The 22,950-nt window shown below is 38.9% G+C and overlaps 1 protein-coding gene across 1 annotated transcript in view; it reads right to left on the bottom strand.

Moving 5' to 3' along the window:
* Nucleotides 1-2,668: 2,668 nt before the first annotated feature.
* The window catches only part of LOC137133992 (protein diaphanous homolog 1), an 87,772-nt gene continuing 67,490 nt past the window's right edge, over nucleotides 2,669-22,950 (bottom strand). Inside the window, exons 19-28 of the mRNA XM_067518269.1 lie at nucleotides 19,527-19,619; nucleotides 19,251-19,345; nucleotides 18,316-18,417; nucleotides 17,867-18,106; nucleotides 17,557-17,686; nucleotides 17,151-17,276; nucleotides 16,883-17,046; nucleotides 16,331-16,463; nucleotides 12,454-12,543; nucleotides 2,669-4,722 (exon numbers count right to left, since the gene is read on the bottom strand). Coding sequence (XP_067374370.1) covers nucleotides 4,538-4,722; nucleotides 12,454-12,543; nucleotides 16,331-16,463; nucleotides 16,883-17,046; nucleotides 17,151-17,276; nucleotides 17,557-17,686; nucleotides 17,867-18,106; nucleotides 18,316-18,417; nucleotides 19,251-19,345; nucleotides 19,527-19,619 — 1,358 coding nt within the window. The 3' untranslated portion in view covers nucleotides 2,669-4,537. The remainder of the gene's footprint in view (nucleotides 4,723-12,453; nucleotides 12,544-16,330; nucleotides 16,464-16,882; nucleotides 17,047-17,150; nucleotides 17,277-17,556; nucleotides 17,687-17,866; nucleotides 18,107-18,315; nucleotides 18,418-19,250; nucleotides 19,346-19,526; nucleotides 19,620-22,950) is intronic.

Below are 22,950 nucleotides of genomic sequence, written 5' to 3' on the forward strand. Positions count from 1 at the left end.
TTTGAACACAACCACGGGACAAGTGTACTCATGGATGAAAGTGTGCCAAAAACAAACTAATGCATACACAGCACACACTTGTCCAGAACACAAACACCGTCAGTTTTCAGCTGCTCTCACAGAGCTGTCGGTGTCCACAGCTTTTGAATCCACAGACCTGTTGTTTGTGAGCTAATCACTTCATTATGGCAACATTTCCGCCCAACTCCCCTCTGTGTTTTTTTCTCCCAACTTCTTTTCATCTGCTCGTCTACATATTCTTGATTTCATTCATTCTCAGACCTCCCCACTGTGTTTAATTGCAACACTTCCTTTCCTCTTTTTCAAACTCTAGTGGTCACTCACATCTGAGTTTGGAAAACCTCTTTACGTTACTTTCCTTTTTACAGTGTTAATCATATATTTGTCAAGAGGATTTTGCCTCACCACTTTCAAATACCACAACACCCTTCTTACCTTACTTTGGCCCAGCATTCCCCTTTGTTCACCATTGATCCTTTCACATAGAAGCAAGTTATTTTACTCGCAGTGTATATACAAACACAATGTCCTTGTTTGTTATCAGACCGAATTTAAATTATTCTTTGCATCAAAGAAAACACTGAGTCAAAATGGGAAAGTTGTACAGGCGGCCAACAGCTGTGCCAAGATTTCCAAGTTAGAAAACCCCAAAAAACTAGATGTAAAAACCATCTAGTTTGGGATGAATATTTTGCATTTATTCTGCAATTTCACTGTGGTAAAAACAGTGGAGTCATTTTACATAAGCTCTAGAAATAAATGAAAAATATTTCAGGTAGCAGTGTTCAATTATGTTTCAGACATTCTATGGAAAGACGCAATATCATATCAAGCACGATGTGACAACAGTCTTAAACTTAATTGAACGGTCTAAGGGGAAAAAAAAAAACAACTTCTTCCTTTCTAAACATGCTTAATGTTCTGCCACACAGACACATGCAAATCACTTCGCCAGTCCTTGTATGGAAAACATAAGGAACACAGGCACAGCAGTACTTAATAAAAACCTTTATAGTTGACTTTTATTAGGATCAGATGCTGGAAAGTAACTGCCTATTATGTCGGTCTTCAAAGAAAGAGACAGGAAGAGTGACAAAGACTCAGATGGGTACAAAGAAATGAAGATATTTTGACTTACTATATTCTTTAGTGTCGAGCCATTACTGGTCTTTGGCCTACATGTGTTCATGTCCAAAGAACAATGATGAAAGGAAGTAAGGGCGTTCTGTTACATTAACAGGGAAGTTAATGAGCTCAAAGGAAGCCAGTATCAACTCAGTTTCACTAAGGAGCACAGGCCTTTAGACAGCGCACAGATGATCTGGTAGGAAATTGATTCCTTATTCTCCAAAAAAAAAAAATTATTTTCTTGAAACATTGTCACATCAAAGTTGAAATGATCCAAATAAAATCTGAGTGCTGGCATGCTAATGTATAATTTAAGCTTCTGCACAGTAAACACACCATAAAAACCAACAGTACATGCTTTAAATAATAGCATAACAATGAGTAATATAGTCCATTAACCTATCTGAAAAGTTTCAGTACAAACAAAACACCCCATTCGGAATCTGGCTTTCATGACTGATGGGGCAAAGTTTACTGACACTTGTACAGCCCAGCAGCAGAGAATAGAAGTACAGTGTCTTTCTGGGTGCGTTTAACTTAACAGTACACTGCCAGATGATAAAGGACATGATTGATTTGGTTCTTCTTCCAATTTTTATAAAAAGAAAAAAAAAAATTTCACTGATACAATGGTTTTGGTCTGGACATGACAGACGGAAACAGAGATAGATTATGGAGGGGTGGATGAAAAGAAAGAAAAAATTGGACTAATCTCGACTTAATGTAGAAAGCTGAGGCCAGGGAAAACTTTCCAACTATTTTTTCCAGACCTATATCTGCGGTAGCTGGGGTGACACAGCAGGGAATTTTTAGCGTATTCCCAGACAGGATTGACCAACAGAGGTTGCCCACTACAGGGATATGATTAGTGGAAATCATGACTTATCTTATTTTAGGAACCACTTACAAGTCAGTGCTGCTGTCTACAATGGCTCAAGGAATATTTCTGCACTTTTTAGAGCTACAGAGAGCTGAATCGAGTCTGTTTTGAACTCTTTATCAAAGTTCTATCAGTAGACACATTATTCACTAGCTATTAGCAAAGCAGGCACAAACCACTGACAGAAATATTGGCGGTTTGCTTACTTCTGTGTGATTCAAAGACGAAACTTAAACAATAATAAAAGAAAAAAGGGATATAAATGAAAAGTTGGAAAGCATCAACTGTCCAAACTCTTTTGCACATACCCACATCGTTTACTGGTCCTAGCGAGGGATCATGCTGAAAACTGCCAATGTATGTTGGAAAATGTCTGGAAATCCTGCACTCCTGAAAAATTCTTGAATGTCTCCATGAAAATATCTAATTTTACTGTTTATCCACTCTTCTTTTGGCAATAACAATAGTTTTCCAAAGAGCATTGACTATCTGGTATTTCACTTCACAATGTGTTTACATGACAAAGAGGGAGCGAGGACAAAAAAAGGAAGGAGAACAAAGTAAGAAGATCATCAGATGAAGTGCAAACTATTAGCATGTGCATCCGAAGTGACACGACCAAAGAATGAGCCGTTCACATACATTACTCAAGACATTTTTAATAGTTCTGTGTAGCAAATAGAATAACTGTGCATTATTCTGTATACAAAGAACAATCTGAAAAAAAAGTCTTCATTCAAACATTAAAATAATCAGCAGTAAAAATCTTATCGGAAATAATCTCTTTAAAACAAAATACTCAAATTAGAAAACATATTCCACTGATCTTCTGATTTTTCCCCTCTTTTGGTGAAAACAGACAAATTCTGCTTCACACCAGGGAAAAGTCACTTCTCTAGACTAAATACAGCTGTACTTTAGAATAGGAGAAAAAGTTTATGGGGTTTTTGCACGTAATTCTTTTCAGTGTCACCAGTCCTTGATTTCTTCACCTCACTGTACTTAATGACCCACTTTTCTAAGTACCAGTAAGTCACTGTTTAAAGATATTTGGTATTTTTGATGGAATATATCATGTAAACACTGGTGCTAAGAAAAAAAAAATCTGTAAGTGATTCTCCTAAATCAACAGTAATATGAAGCACTGACCTTGAATCAGTGGATTGACAAAAACCACTGATGTCCACCCATTGGTTTGTAAATCCCGAGGCAGTATGCACTACAGTGCATAGGAATATGTGTTTGCATAGGAATAAATATTGCATGGAGCAGCTGACATCACCTCTCAGGAGTTCAGAAAGTACACCACAACATCATGGCAACATGGATGCTGATGGAAACTAATTACAAATAGAAGCACTGCCAGAAAGTGAGTGAACAACGAACACACACAAAAATGCTTGTCTCAGCAGTTTTCCAATGTGCTATATCCTCGGCAGAAAGACCACAAAATTGTTCATGAAACCTAGCATTTATGACAGCATGGTCAGTACTGTACAGTAATTACAGATGGCAACACACACTCACATTCAAACTAACATGCACAAACACAGGGATTCAACTCAAAAAACAAATATATAGATGGCTTAATTCACACACAGACGTTCTCAAACACACACAGACACAACATAGAGACACCATTTGAAAAAAACATTCTCTTTTTTTGGTTTGACTCAACTTCATCCACCAACCTAACTCTACTTCCCTATAGGATTTGTGGGAATATGCATGGACGAAAGCAGGGTTTCTTCATTGATTTACATATAACTGGTGAACATATGTTGCAACATAATGTAAATTATCCCTATTTTCTGTGAAATGCCAGTGCTAACTGTGAGTGGAAATGAAATGACAAGACTGGATCTCTATTAGTTGGCACTTTTTTCAGCAATACAGCAAAAATTATTATTAACATTTACAGTATATGACAAATAAAAGCAATTTGTTTCATAGACGTAAAAAAAGAACTGGAACTTCCAGGGAAAAGCTCTATAAAGCACCTGCAGGATGAGTCGAATGCCAGTCCAAATTTGGGATTTAGAAAATGCCCCCCCCACCCCCAAAACAAGGGGCCCAGGCCGTGGGGGGAATCCTCCTGAGTAACTCTTTGGAATAGCTTGAGATGCCTTTTATGAATAACCGATAAAATTATAGATTTAGAAATACAAAGACACACACAAAAATACATAAAGAGACGTGCACAAGCTGAAAGAAGCAAGTATGTTTTTTTTTTAATATTGGCCAAGATTCAAAAGTTGATGGACAGGAGTTAAGATGAGAGCATTGACTCCATCCTCTGCCTCTCCATGTCCTCTCAGAGGATACAGTCAGTGCAGCTCTAAAAGATGGTCCATGGGTAAAAAAAACAAAAAATATAAACAAACAAAAAACAGCAAGCTAGTCTCAAACTGATAATGGCCCCTGGAATGATATATCTGTGTTTGGATATCACTGGCTCTATGGGATAAAAAAAATAAAAAAAAATAAAAATCTTTCTGCAAAATATGACTAATTAGACCGAGAGGGGGCTGCCTCCAGTAATTCCTCTAATGACTCAGATCCTTCCAGTTGAGGCTCCTGTATCTCCTCAGCCTTTTTCTTCTTGGTGAGTTTACTTGATGAAGGCAAGTCTTCTTGCATCAGCTCTCTGGCCAGGATGTTGGTCACTGCATGACCAGCTCGTCGGTGGTTGGCTGAGAAACAGGAAAGAGATAAACAAATGAAAAGACTGTAATAGATCTTTAATTAGACTTTATGTTAGATGTTGTAACAAGGTTATACAGACATGTCAGCCCATTCCAAGTGACATACCTGATAACCATGCACACTACACATGTAAAAACATGGCAGTTTTTACATGGAACACAACATCAGGAGCCAGATACTTAATTAATTACATCATATTTGGGTTGCACTGTTAGATAGGTTTCAAATGATAAAATTCAAAAGTGATGCTTGTTTTCTCTCCAAAACATACACACACACACACACACACACACACACAACCGTGACAAGCGGTCAATTTGATTGATATCTGGACCAACACACTGCTAATGCAAGATTGGACATAGTGCTAAACTTCACTAAGGAAACTTGAGTAAGAGAACTAAAAACAGGTGTTAGACATTTAGAAGAAGGAACACCAGTACTGATGAGATCAGGAAATGGAGATCCTAATTGTGTAAAAGGATTGATGTCATGGAAAGAATAAAGAGTAAGGGACAAATGAAAATTAGACAAATATGAGAGGAAAGTACAAGTACAACAGTACAGTACAACAGATCACAGACAGCAGAAAGGCAGAGGAATGGACAAAGAAACAGAACTGTGGCAGATTGTGCTCTGAGGATGCTGTTATTTTTATTCTTCTACCTGATTACGTTTTTCTTCATCTATTCTGCCCCCACGCACACACCAGCAGCAGCACCCTTGCCTTTACCGGTCCTTTCACTCCCTCTGTTCTGTACCACTCCTAATTCTCCTGCATGGGAAGGCAGCTGTGCGGCAGCAGCCATTTTGAATTATATAGGTCAGTGGGAGATTGTAGTTGTGCTTTTTGTTATTTTATGCTTGCTGCATGTCCAGAACTCGTCACTTCTCAAACAAAAGACACTATAAAAAAAGTGTTAACATCAGTAGAGGAAATGTTTGTAATCATTTTACTGATGAGGCGGGAAATATCAATTAAGCAACATCATGCTGGCACATGCAAATGAACCACGGCAACTCACACAGCAAGCCAAGACTTGATACATGGTTCTGATGGAACACACAAAAAACACATTGTTACCGAACAGGTCTCCAGAACCAGCTGTGACAAAGACACTATTGACTCTATGGAGAAAGAGAAGGAGGATTTAGTGTAATGATCACATTTGACTTATCTTCTTTGTAAGTAAGCTTCAGTTGTATTGATCAGCAATGATAGCTGGGGTGTCAAATTATCACCCCCCACGGAACCCAATAATTTTCCCTCACCAAAATCAACAATAACTACATACATACGGTACCAGCTCTGTCTATTTTTGTGCCTTTCCAAACACCTCCCTTTAACTTAATAATTAGTAATTATGCAAATGCCCCAAAAATTAAGTATATGTGTCAGTATGGGTGTTATTATGTATATGTGCCAACCCTGTCCTAAAAATATCCAACCCGCAGAGAAAACCTCTTCAAAGGCTGTAAACCCAGTTCCTCTCCTCTGTCATCCTCCTCCTCTCCCTCTTGAGAATGAAGACAGAGAGAAGGAAGACAGGACGATGAGAGTCGGCATCACAGAGTAGTCACACTGGAAGCAGCACAGAGAAAAATATTAATTTAGAGAGAAACCTGCAGATTAAGATAAGCAGAGGATGATTCAGTTAACATTTTTGCTATATTTAAAAATAGTTAAAATACAGCAATTTCAACAAATTCAGGGGAAAATATTACCTGATACAGTGACTATTAAGAGGTTTGACTGAGGAAATTAAGGATATTTCAGGTCACCATAAATTATGGCTTTGCAATTCAAATAAACTTCAATTATGGCCTCAAATTATTATTAAAAAACTAAATAATCAAGAAAAAAAAAAAACTATTATTGTGCTTTTTTCCACTTTGCACCTTACTAAAAGCTCGTTATCTCTCAGGCCAGGCATGTTTAGTTCAGCCGAAGATTTTATAAAACAAGATAGTTTACCTGAGCCAGTTAGTAAGTTTTGTTACAACATAAGAAGACCATAAAGAGCAAGGTGACAAGCAAAACAGCAGCAATTCTTGAGTCTCATTTCGACAAGACTGTTTAAGAGGCCCAATGTGGCCATCTCAGCAGAAATGTATGCGTGTTTTTCTTGGTGCATTTTATACACTTAGATGAATGATGTTGTAATATTTATGTTTGTTTTTAGTGGAATTACATTGATTCAATGAAATCTAAATTGATACTAAAAAGGTTCATTAAATGCATGATGTTTCTGAAGTCAACAAGTAATTGAGTCAAATAATCGTGATGATGATTTTTCCCATATTTGTGCAGACCTACTAGAAATGTACTGATCCATTCCTCTACACCTTTTTGACTCTCTCCCAGCCATCCTGTGACTATCAGAGCCTAAACCCAACAGCAGTGTGCTGCAGGTTTTAACATATTGCTAAGACAAGAGAACTTCACACAAGAGTCAACAGCCAATTTGTTGGGGACAGCAAGACAATTATAGAATAGCATCAGACATTTATTTTAGGCAGTGCCTGTGAGGTGGCTCATATCTAAAAGTTGCAGCATGCAGCTTTCTAGTCAGTTTTGATTTAAAGTGGCACTCCACATGCACTTCAGTTTACCATGGTGAGTACTGTGCTACTCAGCTTATGAAAACAGTTTTGGCCAGAGAAAATAACCATTGCTGATGAAATGCAAGATTCTGAATTTTTGGAACTTGTCCCATTTTACCTACTAAAAGTCAAGAAACTCCAAGAAACTTTCATTCCAATCATTGTTTTTTGTTTTTATCTGTATTTTGCAAATGGGTGGAAATGCTGCACAAAATCACTGAAGTACTCTTTTAAAACACGACACTAAAAACATTCTCAGCATGTATGTCATATCCACAAAGTAGCTCTGATGTTGACTAAATGATCCACACACCTGGCACAATGACTGATGGTCATAACAATAGGAAATGAGACGCAGAACAAAGACTTTTTAGGTCTGTTTACTGCTGGGCATGAGATTAAATGGGTGTGCTTGCACACTGAGGGCTGATCAGTGGCACAGACAGTGACATGAAAAGATAATCTGTAACATATTACACCCCAGGAGACTCAATAATGGCTGCCTGATGAGCAAAAAGAATACTTTGGCTGTACTGTGTGTGGTGCACTTATGTGTGGAAAGTATAAATTGAGAAGAGTGAGAAGAGCGCTACAATAATAGAGCAGTCTGAGATGGGAGGATAACAATACCTAAGGCAGTGGTAGAGAAACTATGCAACTCTTCTCCAATCACAGATTATAAACACCAGTTATTAATGAATTTGTGACACCAGAGGGTGTGACACCAGATAATGTAAATGACCCATCATATAACTTTGAACTTAAGTTTACCTGCAGCAAAGCCACAAAAACATAACTAAACATTATTGCCACAAAAAGCATCACTGTGTATTTGCAGATGCAGGCTGTTTTTCTATCAGTGGCTCAAGTTTAACAGAGACTCATATCGCCCTCCTCAGGCTGCACTGCGTAACACACTGCTAGTCTGCACTAGAGGACTGTGGGAAAGAGTGAAATCATGTAAGGCCACTACTGGCTTATGTCTGTGGGTTAGTGTTCATGTGAAAGCATGCATTACATGGCACCGAATTGGGTCAGCTGGTGCATGCGCATGGCTTGCAGGCCTTTGTGGTCTCAGGGGAATTTCAGTATGCATGTGACCATTACAGCTTCAGTAATGGCTTGATTGAGATGGTCCCTCCTATCAGTCTGAATTACCTCCTGTGTGCATCTCTGAAAAGAAAGGTCGTCTTATTTTTTCTTTTTGTAAGAGCAGACCAATGTAGCAAAGCTGACAAGTCTGCATTCTTAAACAGACAAAGAAAGACAGAAGCTTAGATTCCGTTCTAAGGCATTGAGCCTTGTGTCAGTGTTTGAAAAGTATGCAAGGCTGTCTCTCCTCGGGAATGCAATGTGCTTGTTTGGTGTATGTATTGGTATGCAAACATCCATATGTGTTTTTGTATTGGCATGCAAGCATGTGGTGTGTGTCTGTCTGTGTTTAATGGGAGGGCAGACAGATGGAGGGCAGACAGCTGTGGATACCCCATGCAATCTGCTCATTCAATGCAACCAACACACACAGTGAGCTGAGGCGCAGGTCAAAGGTGAGGGGGTATATAACCCCGGCAGCCTCGTGGCTCTCTATTCAGTCACACTTCTGTGACACAATGAGCACGAATACACACTCAATAGGCCCTAAGTACTCCTTTAACACCAAGTTGGTGACGTTTGCTGTTACAAAAGCTGTGAGGAGAAGAAAGAAACAGGAAAGAAAGGGGGAGACAAACTTTGTGTAATGAAGACCAAACGAGCATTTATGATCACTAGTTTAGTTCTAAACACAAAGTAACATAAAACATGTATGAATGTTAGCATGTGATATGTAGGATCTCCATTTCCTGATATAACTGCCCCGTGTTCCTGTCCTCATCTGAGACATGATGATCAAACCCTTAATCATTTCTGGTGGTGGTAATGTGACATACAATCTCATGAAACAATGTCTGGGTGTCAAGCTGTGTGAAGTAGTTGAAAGTTACAATTCTTATCTGTGTTATAAGATTTATTTTCTCATTATTTTACACTCGGTCCCCATAATGACAAAGTGAAAACAGAATTTTAGACATATCTGTAACCATATTAAAATGGAAAAAAATAAATTTAAAAAAACATGTACTGTAAGTATTTATTGTTGAAGCACCTGTGGCAGCAATTACAGCCTGGTTTCCTCCAAACATTAACATTTAGAATTGAGGCCAAACAGTTCCATCTTTGGTTCATCAGGTGCTTTTCTGCAAATGCTCCAAGAAGAGACTTCTGTGTAGCCACTCTGCTAAAAAACCCAAAATCAATGGAAGGGGGCAGTGATGGTTGTCCATATGGAACTTTGTCCCATCGCTACAGGATCTCTGGAGTTCAGTAATAGTGTCCATGGGTTTCTTGGTCGCTTCTCTTACCAAGGCCTTTCTCAACTGTTTGTTCAGTTTGGCTGGGTGACCAGCTATTCAAAGAGTCGTGCTTGTAAAAAACCTGTTACATTGGAGACGTATTGAGGCCACTGTGCTCTTGGGAAACTACAGTGCAGCACATATTTTTTGTAGCCTTCCCCAGATCTGTGCCATGTCATAATCCTGTTTCTGAGCTCTGCAGGCAGTTCCTTTGACCTTATGGCTTTTGCTCTGATCCAGTATGCATTGTCAGCGGTTACACCTTCTATAGAGAGGTGTGTACCTTTCCAAATCATGTTCAATCCATTTAATTTACCCCAGGTGGACACCAGTCAAGGTGTAGGAACATCTCAGCAACGATCAAGGGAAATGGGAGGCACCTGAGCTAAATTTCAAGTGTTGCTGCAAAGGGTCCAAATACTTAGGCAGATGTGACATTTAAATTTTTTTTTTTCCATTTCATTTTCATTCAAAAATTCTGTTTCCACTTTAGTATTATGGGGTACTGAGTACAGAAAGTTGAATGAGTGTAGTATCAGGCTGCAAGACAACAAAATTGAAAGAACTGAAGGTTCGGAATACTTTCTGAATGCACTGTACCTCCTATTTAGTTTCCACTAAATTAAACCTCTGTCTCAAACATGTGCATGCCCATATAAACAATATAAAAAGAACTCTCCTATGGTGTGGTAGAAAGACTGCAGGCTGTAAGAACCAAAGTGGGTAACACCATGGATATACAACCTAAACATCAGCCCAAACCTTAGACAAGAGCAAAACAGAAAAACGAGACAGAAGACAGAAAAGAGGTATTAAGCATAAATGTGATACTTTACACCACTTCTATTTTCCTACTCTTTTCTACCACAGACAAGTAGGCGTAAGGAGGAAAACTTGCTCTCTCATTCTTTCTTTCTTGCACACATTCAGGTATTTCCTGTTGGGAGTGTGAGTTGGCCAAAGAGTAGTAAGGGTGACTGACTGAACCCACAAGTGGGCCCCATTCTTACTCAGTGTTCTTTCCCCACTCCCTCTTCTCCCTCCATTTCCTCCTCTTGCTGTTTTCTTAGTCAGGTTTTTGGTGATGAGTCTGAGCAGTTTGTTACAGAGGAGACTCTGCTGCCCTTGTAGTGGATCAATCTTTAACACTTTAACTCACCGTTTTAATGCATGGCACAATTACAGCTAACGATATGCAATATGAATGTAATTGGAAAAAAAAAAACTAAATAAACAGGCAGAAAGGAAGAAAAAACTAAAGAAAGAAAAGAAAGCATATAGGCTACCCTCTGACTCTGAGCTCTTTCAGATTGCAGAACTTCTTCACATCTGGTTTCTATTGAAGAAGGGATTGGGTTGCCCACACTCTTCCCCAACCTCTTTTATGTGTACTCTACCCACACAAGTGAATGTGAACACACACACAAACGGTTAATGGGCATTGGATACTATCCCACTCACATAGCTACACACAAGTTTCCTAACAACAGGACTCATGTTACAAAGTTACTATCCCAACAACTCACATTACCTCAATTTCGTCTGCATAGTCTTACTAGGTCATAAAATACATAATATACATGACACATACACACAAAAAAGAAAAAAAATCTAGTCTCCAAAGTAACTATGCTATATAATCAAAAAGTTGAATTGGGAAGCGGGACAGAAAGAGTAAGTAGCTAACAAAATTACTGTGCAGTCACTGTCAGCTTATAAAAAGAACCACATGGAGTAAAAACTAGAACAGGCTGGAGTTGTGCTCAGAGTGTGTTCTCACACACACAAGCTTCTGGTTGGTCCAGTAATGAGAAAAACAGAGTTGCAATTTTATTATTCCAAGATACAATGGAAAGTTGTATGATTTTATGCGTGCTTATATTTACAGCAAGCTGTGAAATAAGTATCTACATTTTTTATTCTTAGTTTATGTGCCCTGCAGGCTTCAGGTTTTTCATATAGCATGTTAAATATAGTGCACCACATTAAGCACCCCAGCTGGTCGCAATATCAAAACCATGCTCATAAGTACATGCCTTAAGTTCAGGTTTAGAGTGAGCACATGAACAACTTTCTCCCTCTTCAGCAAAAAAATTTGTCACTTGGTGTCAAACTCGGTTTGCTATATGATGATTGTTCTGCACAGTGAAGGTGAAATTTCCAAGTAAAATAACAATAAGCAAATCATATTTTAGAGTGTTACTTTAACAGCTCTTATTTGCCTAGTAGTTCACTCAGTTAGCAAAAAATGTTCTTCATACTTCCAACTAACTGATCTCCACTTAGTTCTACAATCATCCTTCTTATATTTTCTTGTCCCTCGGCCACACCCTTATTGGTTACTTCACTCATAAGTATCTTGCTGCCCACACCCACCCTTTCCACCATTCGTCTTCTTTTACTGTTGTTCCAGCCATTGGTGGCTTCACCCCACACTGCAACCATGGCCAGAAAATGCTATCACAGTCCACAATCTCTATGCCATGCAACAGTTGGAACAGAGACGGAGGAAAATAAACAAATCTGGAGTGTTGACAGAAACATAAAGGAACTGTAAACAGGAAGAAACGAGTGTCTCCTACAAGGGGATTAGTATGTTGTGCATGCCACAAATCTGTGAAAGGAAACTGAAATCTGTAAATCAAGTATTACATGCACTTTACACTTTAAACACACTTTAAACATCTGCATGTTCGATAAAGATGTACTGTTTATAATGCATACCTGCTTGCCGAGGCCCTCTCTTTCTCTTGAAAGCAGCGCCAGACTGCAGTGCCTCCAACAGCCCATCCATGATCCCAGTTTCATCATCCTCTGTAAACATGACAAAACTTAACTTAAAATCAGTATGTGGAGTCAGAATTAAACTTGGAAAAACTCAAAATATATTATGTCTCACAATTCAATAATTTTTTTTTTTTACAACCATGTTATTTTCAATCAGGGTCTGTCACATTTGCAGCATGTTCCTTTTCCAACACTGTGCCGGTGATTGGGGGTTTCTCTATATCTTCTACCTATCTCTGTTTCTTTCTGACACACCAACAAACACATGGGTGTGTCAGAGCCACGTGTCCACATTGCCGATTTAGCTAAATTAACACACAGACCCATTTGACCCCAGGCAGTGACCTAGTTTAGCTACTGTCACCACTAAGGGCTATGATGTGCCCTGTTGTTTTACAGATTTCCTCTGTAAAACAGCCTTACTTGAAAGACACAGACCTCCACATAAACATTAAAATATTACAATAAACATCTGTAATGTTGGCTTACAGTTAAGAGTTACAGTAAAGAGTTGTCACACGCACATAAACTCATGTGTACGTATGTGCACAGGCACCTCTTGTAGGGGTAATCTCTTGTGTGCATGTTTATTCTCGCTACATAGCTTCAGTGTCTGATGGACTGAGTAGGGGAGGGTGCAATCCAAGGGGGGAAACTCCATGGTAATACTTCTTTTTGTACAGTTCTGTGTGTACAAGAGTGTGTGTGTTGTCAGGATAGTTTTGTGGGCAGGAGTCAGTGGCCAAGCTCAGTGCCAAGCAGATGGTTTTAATTATTTGTATGTGGACCCGAATAGAGACAAAGATGTCTGGCTAAGGGGCAGTGGGGTCTGGGGGTTAAAGGTTTATGTCGTCATCTCCCAACCCCCAAGCACAGACACATTCACACAATATTAAATCCTGCAGTAAGCCATGAAGCAGATGGCCTGTGGTTTCGCCTGTCATTTACACACACTTCCCATCCTTGCATAGCTCACATACACCTCTCAATGTCCAAGTCCTGGAACTGCACAGATTAGAGAAATGATGTGGGCCATGTTTTTGTCCTTCCGGGGAAACACATCTGGCACATTTCCACTTACACTAATCACATGGCTATCTTAAACCACTGGTGGGAGCTCACAGACACACAGACCTATGTGTAAAAAAGTACAAGAGGCAGTAGAGGGACCACACAATGAACTGGCTGTGTATAAAACAAGCTTACTATCGGCTGAGTGAACTCCTAGCTAAAACCCAAGACTCCTACGGCCTATGTACTCAACAGCATTATACATACACCTGTACAGTGTTTTTCTGTGAGATTCAAATATAAATCTTGTCTCACTATAGAGAAGTGTGAAATATTAGCAACAGTAGTAATAACACTTGTTGGGTTCAATCAATTACTCATTAATTCTCGTGATTTGGTTTCTGTGTAATAGTTTAATATTGATAACTAATAGTAAATGGGCTCAAAAACTTCTGCTGCCTGAAGGATATAAGAACATAAGCTGGATTAATTAGTGCAAAAGCATTAGATCACAAGCTCTTAAAGATGTTTCCTTTGATCTGATCTGGATACACACAGAGACACACAAAGGGAGAACAGCATCTTGTGTGGGGCAATAGCACCTCTAATGGATATTCACACAATAACAGATGGTAAGTGGACATAATTACAGAGAAGAGGAGAAACAACAGAAAATTAAAAGAAGCAAGACAAATTCCATGTCAAACATATAATAGCATTTTTCCCCAACATAGTCTTGCTCCTTTCACATTCACCTGTGACAAGACATCAGGCTATCCAGACTGATCTCATCTCATTCCCACTCTCATCATGTGCCTTTCTCCTCCTCTAACCTGCTTTACTAAGAGACAGAAAGACAACCTAATCCCTAAAACAGCATCTGTTGCCCTACTCTCCTTCTTTCCTTACCCTCCCCCACAATCCTCCCTCAAACTTGCTTTCTAAATGGAGCATGAGCACTCCCAGTGGCAGTTCCCATACCAGCATCTTTGGGAGGTATAAACCACACATGAACACACCACACCCTTTGTCATGTACGAAAAAACCCCCCAAAAAAACAACTTAACATCACAATCTTACAGTAATGACACCTAATTGTTAAATAAGAAGTATTAATATAAGTGAAATAAGTTACTTTTCACATAAATCTAGTGATTATAGTCAGAAATGGGTTTAAATTACAACAGCAGAATGAGTAAAGATCTGAGTAAAGACCCTACTTTTAAAGACAGATGGTGAATGTGAAGTTCGGGTGTGGCAAGGTAAGAATGCTGGTCCTGTTTTATAATAGCCACAAAAAGTTAGTAAAAGCTCGTGTTATATTATATCATGAAACCAATGTATCTCAGAAGAAATAGGCTCATTAACTAAAAACACATGCTTAGCACATGTGAAAAGCGAGGCTCAACTGAATAAGCGTATGTCTAACTAACAAAGGAATGACAAGGCCACAGACCACAAACACACACTGACCTTCCGGGATATAAACAGCAGCGGGGATATTATGTTTACACATTCAGATAATTTCTGAGATAGTAAGGATATGTGAGTGTAGAGTTAACGTAGGGAAGAAATAGGGGAACCAGAAAGATAGCAGTGTGCAGAAGAGTAGCTGCTGAAGGCAACAATTGGGTAATAGCCATGCAGTATGAGGGTTATAAACAAATACTAAACAAATACCAGGTGTGTGAGAGCAAGGCCTGTGTGTGGTTGAATTCAAATGAGGAGGTGCAGCACCAGAGGGGCATCCAAATATGCCACCTGTATGTAAATAATCTCTTGCCCACTAATGCGCACACACACACACACACACACACACACACACACACACACACATTTCTGAAAGCGCTATTATGTTCCCTTTGTGCATGCCTGTATGGGCTTTACATGAAATTTGACTATATCTTACTTCCTACCACAAAATGTGTGCTCCATACTTTTATTACTGACACAATATATTCCAAATGGAGCCTCATGGGGGAGGGAAAAGAAAAAAAGAAGTGCAAGTAATGGAACAAAATCAGAAAAGACAGGAGAGAAGCCATGTGGAATGAAAAACCGAAGTAAAAAGGCCTTTTTGTAACACACAAACACATTTTGGCCAACATACTGTAATTGTTGAAGACATAGGGAAAGGAAAAGGTAAACACTGACAAGTAAAACACACAGTAATTCTATAACACACAAACACAACACACATACACTAAGGCTGTTGCAAATTTAGAATGTGGAACTGTGGAGTCCCAGAAGAACAAAACTGCAGCCAAAGTGAAGAGGAATGTAGAGAAACTAGGAGGAAAATGTCAAGATTTGAGTATTTACTAATATATGTAAATGTGTATAAAGGAATGAGAGTGTGGGAAAATGTATGCCTTACACAGACAATATGCTTTATATAGCCTTTTTAAAAGTATAACAGCACTGTATAGAGAGGAGAAAACGTGTTTTTGCTGATAAAGAGATATGAGATTCTTTTTATCAACGTAAATCCCCATTTCATCAGGAGAGGGAAAAGGGGTCGAACAGTTTCTTGTGTACATCCACCTCAAGCTCACTTTCTGTGAAGCCTTATTGTTACTTACTTCAAAACACGAGTCATCAACATTAGATTAACCCTGATCTATAAATACTGATGGGATGCCCTTTCACAGACACACAAAGAAAGAAGTTACATAATTTGAAAAAAGCATGGGCTCTTACTGCCCCCAACTGGAATCTGGGGGAAATACAAAATAAGATTTCTTGATTATTTTCTCTTTTTCAGTCACACACAGGTGATCAGATATAATGCAGCAATTATGACCTGCATTGATGTCAAGGAGCTGGTTCTTCTTGAGTTTCTCCTCTTTCTCCTTCTCTGCTTTTTCTCTGGCCAACTTGGCCTTCTTGAGCTTCTCTTCAGCCTCCTTCCTCTTCTGATTCTCCTTGACTGCTTGCTGATGGAGTAAAATAGAAAAAGGTGTTAAATGCAAGAAGACAGATGTCTGTGTGTGTAAACAAAACTTCAAATGCCAGTTATCCCTAGTAACTGGCAAAACAAGTTTCCTCCTGCAGATGCTGTCCCAAATGGCAGTTAATATATAAACAGATAATATGATGGGAGTCACCCATATTCATTATTATGTCAATAGAAAAAGGTTGAGTCTATTTTCTAAATATGTTTGACATTTGTCTTTCATCTGTCCTTCTTTCATCTACATGTTTTTCTTAACTCGTGCAAATTTCTTTGTATAGTATGTATTATTATTATTATAGTATGTATGTTTTGAATGAGACCACAATTAGGTTTATTTAATAACATGTGCACGCACACACACACACACACACACACACACACACACACACACACACATACCTGGAACATGTTTTTAAAGTTATGGATGTCTCCAAAGAATTCCTCTACAGATATTTTTTTCGGGTCAAAGACAAAGTACTCTCCCAGGTCATTATATTGCTTCTCCATATTTTTATGCATCAGATCAAGCTTCTCATACTGCTCTTTGGCAACACTCACAAAACTGTAGAGACATTGTGTCAAGGAAGACGGAACAAATATCCTTGTATATTTAAAATACATTAAAAGTGGATCATTTATAATATATAAATAATTGAGCAAGAGGATATGGACATCTTCTCCACAAACATGTCGTTGTCATTTTGAGGAGGGGGGAATGTTTCCAAATCTTTCTCCAGGTTCTTGATCTGACGGCCCATCAGCTCTAGATTCTTCTGAATCGTCTCCGCAGAAACTACAGGAGATATTTGAAATGTTAATTATGCATTTGCCTTCATACTGTGCATACACCAATGTACTGCACATAGCTTAAGGTGAACATAGCATGTGCGGTTTTTCAGAACTAGAAGAGCTTTGAATAAGTTGCACAACAGATAACCATGCAATGTCACTAGATGGATCAATCAATGAATGAAAAAAATTAATGTCAAGTGTAAAACATGGGCTGTTACAGGGGAGACTACAGTGCATAGACTATGAGATGTAAATGGAGGTCATTATGAAATCACATGTACCTCTGCTGGCCTTTTCCACATGAATAAGCTCATCTGGAAAGCTCATGATCTCGCTATACTGCTCTTGGCACACATCAGCAAGAAAGTGGAGCAGCGTTTGCTTTAGATCAGCTGATTTGGTGTCACGAAGCTGATTGGAAGAAGAATTAATTAAAAATGTTAAACAGAAATGGCAATTGATCAGAAGCTATTCAATATCTGCCTGTGCTGTGTTAAAGGGACACTACACGCTGGTCAAATTTAACCAGCGTTATAGTGTTCATCCACTTTTAATGGGTTATTTGTGTAGAAAATTTATGTTCCATTGTACCTTGCACAAGTATGATATGGAGAAACCGAATGCCTTTCCATTGCGAGAACCAGCATTCATATAGTTTCCAACAAGTAGAATGATCTGTAGCAACTTGGAGAAGGTCTGGCTTTTCCTGAGCTCCTCACAAGCTGCTGTCACTGAGACCACATCTGGCTTGATGTTGTTCAACTGCTCTTCAAACTGCAGTTTGAACAGGATGGCCTGAAGCCGTGGCGTCAGTCTTCCAACGCTGGACATCTGGAGACATGTGTGTGCGCAGCATGTGAGTGAAAAGAACTTCATCCATTACTCACATTTGCCACAGTTGAACAAAGAAGTCTGTGTTTAACAACATGAAGTTTGTCTGTGTCTAGCATACTGACCACAGTACAACTCAGTGTTTTAACATTTTCTATGCCTCGTTTGCCACCACATTGCTTTCTGATTTTGTGTGTGTCAGTCCTTACCACTACTCCAAACTGTTCAGCTTCAGCCAAGTCATCATATTCATCCTTCATCTCTCCCAGGACACTCAGTTGCTCTGCTGCTGGAAGTTGTTTGATGAGATTCTACAAGGGAATTTAAGAAAAACATACATCAATATAACAGGCTAAGGCCACAAAAATGTTCGGGTCATAAACTACTTCTTGAGTAAGAAATTGTCTAACAAAAAAAACATTCACCAATCATATTCTTCTTTTGAGCAGCAACCTTAAAACTTATAGAGATTCAACATGTGGCTAAAGGAAAAATCTAAATGCCACAGACTTGCTATATACTATAGAGTACCTTACATACTGTATACTCAACAAACTAAAATGTCTAGGTTCTAGAAGTACATACACTACTAGCAAAAAGTTAGGGATACTTGACTTTCAGATAAAACAACAAAAAATATCAATGTCTCAATAACTTGTCAATTGTTAGGTGCTGTCTTGGTCTCATGATGTCAAAATATGGACAGTATGATGAAGAGGACTGTATAAATACAAATTGTCATTCAACCAGAACAATTAGTGTTCGATTCATGGATCAGAATCACGTTGTGATTTTTGCAGTTAATCACCTTGTTAGAGAACAGCATATTATGCAACATGCACTGGAACATTGAACAGTTGGACAAGTGCATTCAAAAGTTGACAGCAAGTCAAATTAAGTTCACCTGTATAGACTATAGGGCATTTTAGATGGATTCTAAAATTTTACCTAAAAGTTGAATATCCCTAACCTTTTGTGAGTAGTGAATGAAAAAATTAAGCTAATCTACTCTAAATGGCATAACGAATAAATATCAAAACGACACCAGATATGTGCAGCATAGTCTACACTTTCATAAAATACAGGAATAGACACATACAGAGAACTTTATATACCAACACTGTTACAGATGTGAGCTTAGTACCTGAACCATTGACTCTGTGAGGATCTTCTCATTGACCTGCAGAATGGCGTTCTTTATCTCTTCATAAGGAAGACGGAACGATCCCAGGAAAATAGCTGCATCAGCAAACAAAATTACCAGTAGTTAATAAAACAAAATTAAACTGAACCTCCTTCAGTGTTGACTTTTTAAAAAAAGGAATTTACTAAATGTGCTTAAGGGGCAGAATCATTGGAAAGGCTGTCAGGTATAAAAAAAAAAAATTAAAAAAAAAAAGACATTTGCTTGTGGACTTACAAAGGTTCTGTGAAGCCTTTGAATCAAGAATCTTCAGCTCCTTCACCTTCTTCTTCTGTGGCTGAATCTTGTCGTCATCTTGCTCTTTTTTGGCTGAACAAGTGGAAAAAATGGGAAGGGGATGTCAAAACAGAGGACAAGGGGGATATATATATATTTATTATCTCCTGGCAAATTTTCTTGGTGTATGATGTCTACACACACACGCACAGCTGGTTGTACATAGAAAAAAAATGTTAGAAAGAAGGATGGCAGTGAAATAGATGGGGTTTATTTTACAGAAAGAAGTGAATTAGAGGGATAGATAGAGGGCATACGTGATGGTTATATATACTGAAAGACTTGGCAAGGCCTTCACTTTTTTCCACCCTCTCCCAACTGGATGCTGTCATGGAGGTGTTTGGTATATTGTATCAGCGGCCTTGGGTTAAACTAAACCACAGTGCACACTGGGGAAAAGATGACATTTCTTAGCTGTAAGGCATTTTGCACGCTTAACCACATACAGCATATTCTACCACACGCACATAGATTTGACAAAAACACTTCATATTAACCTGCTCTGACAAGGTCAGATTTTGACTGTAAAAATGTGTCAGTGTGCAGGGCTGAATGTCCATTAGATGAGAATCAGGTGTGACAGATGAGGTTAGCCACATAACAGCCCACTATAGGGGCATATTACATCTAAGGTCAGCAGAGTACTACATGTCACATTTATTCACCATTATTTAACCAATATTATCTAAGCACTCACACTGAATTCAACTTCCACCTGAAAATGCAGCATAAACACTGTACATCATGATAAGGACTGATCGTGGAACGGCACGACTGTCAATAACAAAATGATGAACAGTTTAGTCTATTAACAGGCATTGACAGTGTACGAACCATCCATTGGTAACAGCTTCTCAAATGTGAGATAATTTCCATTGTGAATGGATATTTCTTCAGCTGTGGGGGAATTTGAGACTGAGCTAAAGTACTTTAAGATGGGTAATATTTCAGGATTTGACATTTCACACAATATTGTAGTTAATCCTGAAAGTGAACCGATAGAAAATAAATTATTAAAAAAGAAGTGTCAAAGCATTAACCGTATACGAAAAACAATGACCTCAGCCACTTATCTCCGCTTTATACATACATATATTTGTACGTTGAAAACTATAAAAACACTGAAACTTTTCCTGCTAACTTCTACTCCACACTCTTTTGGTTTAGTTTTTTGTTTTTTACTTGTGTTTCTGTGGCCTTGTCATATTTTCATCTTTGTAAAGATCCGACAGGAACAGAAAACTGTCTGGAAAACAGCCTACAAAAATGCTGGTGAGGCACACAAAGATGCCATCTCTCTTTCAGTCACTTCCTGTCTGAAACATTCCACCCATAAATAAAAAGTCTGCCCTGTGTGCTCTGCTGCCCACCTGTTGACTGTGTGGTGATGGCCTAATGTTGTAACGCCAGAAGATAAAATTAACAAGCCACGTGAACTGCTGTAAGCCCTGTTCAAAATAACTAGATGTCGTGGAGAAAGACTTACACCCTATCTATGGTAAAATTATACATTATTCTTTTTGATTAGGTTTTTGTTTGACCTAGGTCTCTGTAGTGCCTGTGTGAACTCACCACAGTTGTTCCAACACCCTTGTCTGCAAATAGTAACACCTATTATATTTCATATGTAAACAACAACAAAAGAATGATAACTCCATCGATTATTCCATCCTTCCAAAGGTCCAGTCAAACAAGGCTTTGTTTTGATGTGAGGAGCCAACCAGTCCAACAGTCTCTTAACAAGTCTAGGCCTCTTAATGAGCTCTTCATTCCTGTTTAGCCATTCATTCAGATACACAAAACAGTCAGTCAATGGACTGTGACCTTAATAAGAACCATTGTTTGACTCCGTTTCAGCTTTAGCTTTAAGAAACTCCTCTAAAAACCAAAAATCTAAACAGTGTCAGACTCATACTCTGAGCTCTGCGGGTCTACCATCAATGTACTCAACTTTGTGTATTACTATCATGAATCCATAATACTATTGTGTGTCCAATACTCCAGGTGTAGTGTCCCTGCCAAGAGAAGCAAACATCACAGGACGTGAACCATTATGCCAGAAAATCCCACAGGATCGCAAGAGGAAAAAACATAAATATCTTTGCAGTGAGTCACAGCTGAGTAGTTAGGACAAAACACAAAGGAAGTGACAAGTATCTACAAATAAACACCTCAGGATGAGACACAAACGGAATAATAGTGACCTGTCATTGCCAAAGTAGGGGAAATTATACCACTGAGAGAAATAAGGTGTAATTATAATAACATCAGTAGGAGCTTTATCTCCTGTATACACAAAGAGATACACATATTAAAGGCCAGAACTGAACATCTAATCTGGATAGTATATAATCTTAGTGAGTGGCAATCCCTGTTAGTCTGGGACCAGATTGGTGACGGCATTAAGCCAGTAGGTCAGTATGTGTATCTGAGAGAGATGGAGAGCCGGTGATGCATGTGTGTGGGTGAAGTGCATCTGTGCCGCTCCAGCCAATGAAATCAGGCTTAGTTAATGTTGACATCATGGCTGATTCATAAAATGGGGTCTGCCTGCAGATTGTAAAATGGCTGCTCTGTGGTTTCCACATGCACATCTAATTTTATTTATGAGCTAATGGCACCTCTAGTGGTAGCTATGGAAAACTGCACTATGTTACACTTAGTCACTGTGGGGGAGGAGGGGAGATGACTGGCAGAACACGTGTGCCAACACACACACACAAAAGACATCTGAAGTACATATAAAGACAGCTGTGGAGTGCTGACATCTTAACACACATCATTTATTCTACCAGCTGCCTTTTTGTTATACTGTCACACAAAAAAGGCTGCGTTTCTGGAAATCAATATCACTGCACACACACACAACCACAAACTTCTGTTTTCCTGGAACACCTCCCCCTCGTCTCTCCAACAGCTGCTTGGCACTGAGAGATGATGGAAAAATGAGGGGGGGTTATCTGTGCCTGTGCACAGAAACACACATGTATGTGTCAGGAAAGGAAAACAAAATTCTTCCATTCCTGACTTCTGTTTTTAATTAAGTGTAAGGAAAAAAGAGAGATGGAGGGGAAAGAAGGCAGAATTGTGAAGATCCAAGAGATCCAGAGAGCCCTGTCAATATGTAACAAAGTATGTGTGGATGTGGATGTGTGTGTGTGTCTGTGTGTGTGTGTCTGTGTGTGTGTGTGTGTGTGTGTGTGTGTGTCTCAAACTCCACAAAGAGGAGTCTGTTTATCCGTCAGCAGACCAGAGTGCCTCCCCCTTCGCTTCCCTTCCTTTCCCCTCTGTTTCCCTTACTCCTTAAAAGGAGAAAACTTGGTAGTAAAGAAGGTGAAGGTAACCATGCTTGGAGAAAGGCAAA

The sequence above is a fragment of the Channa argus genome, chromosome 10, assembly GCF_033026475.1.
Source record: "Channa argus isolate prfri chromosome 10, Channa argus male v1.0, whole genome shotgun sequence".
In the NCBI taxonomy this organism is placed as follows: domain Eukaryota; kingdom Metazoa; phylum Chordata; class Actinopteri; order Anabantiformes; family Channidae; genus Channa; species Channa argus.